The 5884-nt window shown below is 53.0% G+C and overlaps 1 protein-coding gene across 3 annotated transcripts in view; it reads right to left on the bottom strand.

Annotated features, from left to right (window-relative positions):
* The window catches only part of Cdk5rap3 (CDK5 regulatory subunit associated protein 3), a 10008-nt gene extending 4389 nt beyond the window's left edge, over positions 1-5619 (bottom strand). Inside the window, exons 1-8 of one of the 3 annotated variants that reach the window (XM_005368338.2) lie at positions 5488-5619; positions 5255-5300; positions 2870-3001; positions 2537-2637; positions 1866-1914; positions 1100-1278; positions 774-910; positions 415-559 (exon numbers count right to left, since the gene is read on the bottom strand). In XM_005368338.2, the coding sequence (XP_005368395.1) occupies positions 415-559; positions 774-910; positions 1100-1278; positions 1866-1914; positions 2537-2637; positions 2870-3001; positions 5255-5300; positions 5488-5493 (795 nt within the window). In that variant the 5' untranslated portion in view covers positions 5494-5619. Of the gene's footprint in view, positions 1-414; positions 560-773; positions 911-1099; positions 1279-1865; positions 1915-2536; positions 2638-2869; positions 3002-5254; positions 5301-5487 lie in introns of those variants that run through there. The other 2 variants (XM_026789881.1, XM_026789882.1) reach the window with 2 other exon arrangements.
* Positions 5620-5884: the final 265 nt, after the last annotated feature.

The raw sequence follows: 5884 nt of genomic DNA, 5'->3' as shown, positions 1-5884 counted from the left end.
GCGGTTTGTGAGTCCTTCCTGGGCAGTTGCCTTGACCTATTCTCTAAACAGCTCCCTAGCCAACATGGCCACCTGATTTATAACGGCAGAGGCAAGAAAGGTCCCCAGTTTACAGTGCAAGGACAGGGACAAGAATTAAAGAGAAACAAAAACTCAGAAAAAAAAAAAAAAAAAAAAAAAAAGAAAGGGCTGTTTCACTGAAGGACTCCCCAGGTCAACTTGAGCCAGTGTGCTGAGGCTTTTAGAACTTGTCTGTTTTCTGGTCTCAAGAAAGCCAGGAAAATAAAGGGCCTTTTGGGTCCTCCTACCTAAGTCACACCACATGGCTTCCCTCATGGTTCACTGTGGGAATTCTGGTCAGGGCTGTGTGTGGATGAGGAGTCCCCACTCAGCGCCTCCCAGGGCCTGTCTTACCTCATCTTCTTGCACCTGCTCTGGAGGTTCCTCCAGTTGTGGCCGTTCCACCACAGAGGGCTCTGTCCCCGTCCTCCATTCATACACTGTTGAGTTCCCGTGCTTCTTCACGTAGCGCAGCATGGGCAACACCTGCTCTGTGGGGCTTCAACACAACATGTTAGCTGAGCCCTCCTCCCACGAGCACTTGGGAAGCAGGCACAGGCTCCATCCTGTACCACATGGTCCAAGGGGCACATTCTGCACCGCTCCAAGGGTGTGGGACACAGCTGACATGTTATGTGGGAACAATCCAAATGGAGAGGAGAAGAGGGACCAGGGAAAGCAACCCCAGCTCAGGCACTGGAAGTCCTCCTTACCTGTCACACACAAACTCCACACAGGCCTGGTACAGGTCGATGGCCTCCTCCAGGGCCTGAGCTCCTGCTCCTATCTCAGCCAGCTGACTCGGCAGGTCCTTCACCAGGGCCAGGAGCTCTCTCCGGACATTGTCGCCCTAGCATTGAGAGAGGGAAAGGGTTAGGTCACACAAAGTGGGAAGTGGGAATCAGCAGGTCAAAGAAAACATTAAAAGACTGCAGGAAGGTGAGCCAGTGACCCGGGTCGGGCTCAGTCCAGCTGCCAAGCCCAGAGACTCTCCCACAGTGATGGCGCACCCGCTCACCGTGATGGTGCACCCACTCACCGTGATGCCGTACTGCTTGCACGAGTGGTAGAACTGCTCACGCATCTCAGCAGCCCCAGCCTGGCCCTCTTCCTCCTTGCGGCTGTATTCCTGCTGCAGCTGCTGGCACTTGGCAATCTGCTTCTTCAGCGAGGGGATCTCATAATTGACATTCCGAACCAGGAGGCTAGAAAGTTCCACTGAGGAGGGCCCAGGAAGTTTACTGTAGGACACCCTTGCCCTGAGGTATAGACATCACAGCGTGGTGGAGAAGAAGGGGCTGGCTTCTCTACCTCTCCATGCCTAGCTCTGGGACCTGAGACAAGTTACATACCCTCTCCTCTTCCATCCTCAGCCCCCAAACAGGGACTGCAGTGTTTACCATGCAGATCCATATAAAACACCAACCAGAACCCTTTGCACTTGGGTGCTTGGTATAAATCACTTATCACCATTATTTACTACTCAGAGTCACAGTCCAAACTACTACCAGCCATTAGCTGTTCTCTCAGGCTCCCAACATGGCCTCCAGGGCGACCAGCAGCTCTTCTGCCCTACTGTGGAAGAGAGTGGGGCAGTACACGCTACCTCCCTAAGGAAGACAGACAGGCTGGACACCTGCTCGGCTGAGCATACCCTGATCATACCCCGACACTTGAGGAGCTGCTCCTCACACCTACAACAGGCAGCACCTGTACTGCGCTCCATTTCCTTCTAGGTGCCCCGTAAGCTCGGTATTTCAGGATTCCAGGAGTGGGCTTCCCTGCGGATGCTAGGGCCACTTTACCTAAGTAGGTGTTGTCCTTCTCATACAGGCCTATGATCTCCTGCCAATCCTGAGAACAGCAGAGAGGGGATGAGTCAGAGGAGCACTCAGCAGCTCCTCACAGCCAATCCCTGCGGAGGAGGCTGCCCCAGGCTTTGTACCAAGCACAAACTCCTCACCTTCCTCCAGCTTTAATGCTGGCTGGACCACCCACGTGATTCTGGGACTGTGAGCCTAACAGTGATTCCCAAGAGTCATGTAAGCCCAGGGGACAGGACCACCCACGAGATTCTGGGACTATGATTCCTAACAGTGATTCTGAAAGGCTAAAGGTGAGGACATGTAAGCCCAAGGCACAGGTCTACTTTTGTATACATTTTTGTTTGTTTGGTTTTTGGTTTTTTTGAGACAGGGTTTTCCTGTGTAACAGTCCTAGCTGTCCTGGAACTAGCTCTTGTAGACCAGGCTGGCCTCGAACTCACAGGGATTCGCCTGCCTCTGCCTCCTGAGTGCTAGGAATGAAGGCGTGCGCCACCACCACCTGGCCTACTTTGGTATAAATTACAGGGACAAAGATAGATCAGGAAATATACTATGCAGGCATTTTGACTTGCCTAGGCATTTCGTGAGCCTAGAGGGGCTGTGGACTGGATGTCCGGAACCGTGCGTTACCAGTCCTCAACCATGCTTACCTTCATCCGCTGTGAAGAGTACCGGCCAAAGATATTTTTGGTGGAGGCCTCGGTACCTTTAAGAAGGTCCACTATTCGTAGGCAATGGAAGTAATGAATGTCTAGAAAGCAAGAATGGGGGCTTTCAGACTTCTACCATCCTTCCTCTCTTCCTCTGGCTACTGCACGTGGCTGACCCACTTATTTTAGCATGGAAGAAACCAGCATCTACAAGCCAGGAAACAACCTCTCTCTCTGGGGTCAGCCCTGGTAGCTCAACAAGGGAATGGCTGGGTAGACACACAGGACTCCTGAAAGGAAGGGGCTCCAGGAACATGGCTGCAGATCACTCACAGGATCCAGAGAGCAGCTGGGCAATCTCTTGGCTCTCTGGCATGTCCTGGATGGCTGTGTTGATCTTCTCCCGGATGGTCAGCACCAGACTTTGCCATTTCAGGTTGCAGTGCCGTCTGTCCACTAGCCAATCTGCGTGAGAATCAGCCAGTCGCCACAGCCTGCCCCACCCCACACCGGGAATCCACTAGTTCAAGCGTCCCACGCTCGATATTGAACAGCAGCTGTTGCCGCATTGGCTAAGGTACCAACCACAGAGAAATGGGAAGATGAAAAGGCAGACGGACTCAGAGAGGTGCTTGGGCTAAACAAGCTCCGGCGCCCTGACTTTATCCCCAGTGTGGGTTTTACAGAGCAATGCCTCAACACCGGGATAAAGAAAACCTTTAAATTGGTCCTGACATGAAAGTGCCACTTTTGACCATTCTAAATTCTCCATAATATTTTGCTTCTGTGGGTAATTATATCTTTCTTGTTGACAGAGGGTGTTGCTCAACTTCCACTTCCTCGGGGCTGGGATTAACCGCGACAATGGAAAACACAAGGTGGCTATGCCAACTACCGGATGAACGAAAACTGCAAAGCCCCTCACACCTACAGCGCCCCAAGGACTGGAGGATGCGAGTTGATGAGCTTGTTTTTATAGAGCCCCAGCTATCCTGGAACTCACTATGTAGATCACACTGCCCTTGAACTCACAGAAAGCCTGCCTCTGCCTCTCCAGAGCTGTGATTAAGGCTGCTGGTCTCTTCTTAATACTGAAGTGCCACTCTGCCACATGACTGCCAATGTAACTGACCCGGTTTTGGTTGTGAGCCTAGCCTTTAACGGCTGAGCCATCCCTCCAGGCCAACTGACCCGGTTTTGAAGCCTAAAAGCCATGCTCATTTCTTAAGAAGAGAACTAAGGTGTTACAGTTAGATGGTCCTGGGATCTAATTATCAAGTTTATTTAAAATATAGCTTTTTAAAGACTGTGTATTTGTTATATACACAATGGTCTGTCTGCATGTATGCTGCAGACTAGGAGAGGGCACCAGACCTCATTACAGAAGGCTATGACCCACCATGTGGTTGCTGGGAACTGAACTCAGGACCTCTGCAAAAGCACTCAATCTGAGCCATCTCTCCAGCCTCTAAAAGATTTTTTATTGCCGGGCAGTGGTGGCGCACGCCTTTAATCCCAGCACTTGGGAGGCAGAGGCAGGTGGATCTCTGTGAGTTCGAGGACAGCCTGGGCTACAGAGCAAGTTCCAGGACAGCCAGGGCTATACAAAGAAACCCTGTCTTAAAAATAAAAAGAAAATAAGACAAGTATAAATGGCACCTTGTATGGGGCAAGTGCTCAGGGAACAGTGTGCCGCCGGTTCTTCCATGACTGGAGGACAAGCTCTCACACCAGGGTGGGCACACAGGGTGTTCACACACTATGAATACACGGTGGCTCCTGTCTGTAACCCCAGCACTTAGGACGCTAAGCAGAAGCCTCATTGGCGCCCATCAAAGGACTGAGTGCCCCCCTCATAGTGGTAAATTTAGAAAGGTGGCCTTGTTGACACAATCAGTCAACTGGTCAAGTATCTCGAGTTTCACAGTGTCACCCTCTTGGGGACATGATTAACATTGGGCTGAGGAATCCAAGGCACATATAAAGTACTGGGAGCTGTGCACATGTCCAGAAGTGACAGAACGAGGAACAAAACAAGGCACAGAGATGGCCTAGCCACTAAAAGGTCTTCTTGTCTTTAGGGTCTCTCCGTGTAATCCCGGCTGAGCTAGTGTTTGCTATGTAGACAGGCTGGTCTCTGCCTCCTGAGTGGTGAGACTAATGGCTTTTTTGTCTTTTAGGTGGGGTACTGCTATTATTGCTAAGTGTTCCTGACTAGCCTGGTATCTGCTGCCAGCAATCTTCCTGCCTCAGCCTTCCCAAGTGTCATGGTTACCAGCATGAGCCACCATGCCTGGCATAAAGGGTCTGTATCCGAATCTTAGGTCCCTCTTCTCCATAAATTCAAAGGGGCATTGAAACGTTTTAAATGAGTTGGGAGGGGTTTTCCCATCCCCAAATAATGCAAAAAGCCATGAAGCCAGAAACAAAGAGCCTGCAGTCCAAATGGACAGGCCATCTGGTAACTGGCCATCTTTAACACCAGCCACTTGTCCTGTGTGCCAGAATAGGACTTGATACTACGTTATCAATGTTAAAAGTAGGAAACAAGGTGCCAGTACAGACTTGCAAATGCAAAGGAAGCAAATGGTTCCCTCAAACAGGCCGGGCCAGAGTAAGGCACCTCGAGCCGGGTTTTCCCAGCTCCTGGCTGCTGGTGGCAGTGGGCAATTATCAGGCCTCCCCCGACAGGCGACCGCGCGGGGGCGCCTCTCCTACCGAGCAGCTTGCTGGTCTGGATGTCGATGGGCACGTGCTGATGGTCCTGGTGGGAAATGCGACACGGAGGGGGGCGTGAACGCGGGAAGGCGGTGTGCCTCGCGCGCGCTCGTCTCGCGAGCCCAACCGCCACCCTGCAGGGCCAGAGCGCCCGGATAAGGGCAGGAAGGATGGAGGAGACAGGACAGGGGTCGCAGAGCGGACCCCAGGTTTTCCAGCCCGGGTCCCCACACCTGCATCCTTTCTCCACTTCCGCTTCCGGCCAAGACCCCGGCCCGGCCTAGCACCAATCGTGAGCCGGGGTGCGTGAGCCTCAGTTGAGAAACAAACCGGCCTCCTTCAGCCACGTCGTCGTCTTCCGCCGAGCCAATCCGAGCCCACGGCCCGCCCCCTCTGAAAGCCCCGCCCACCAGGAGGTGCTGAATGGTTGAATACCGGATGGGCGGGAGAATAGCGGACAGCCAATGGGAGACGAGAGGCGGGCTCGGGCCCCGTGAGCGGCTGGAAGGGCTGTAGCGCTTGCGCGATGGCGGTAGGGGGCGCCCAAGAGCCGGCGTAGGCGGCTTTCTTCCCTGCGGGGCGCAGAGCCCCCTGCTGGAGAACGAACACGTTCGCGGACAGGGTCCTAGC

This window comes from Microtus ochrogaster, unplaced genomic scaffold, assembly GCF_000317375.1.
Source record: "Microtus ochrogaster isolate Prairie Vole_2 unplaced genomic scaffold, MicOch1.0 UNK31, whole genome shotgun sequence".
Taxonomy (NCBI): Eukaryota; Metazoa; Chordata; class Mammalia; order Rodentia; family Cricetidae; genus Microtus; species Microtus ochrogaster.
Note: the sequence above shows the minus strand (reverse complement) of the source record. Positions and strands in the feature narration are given on the sequence as shown.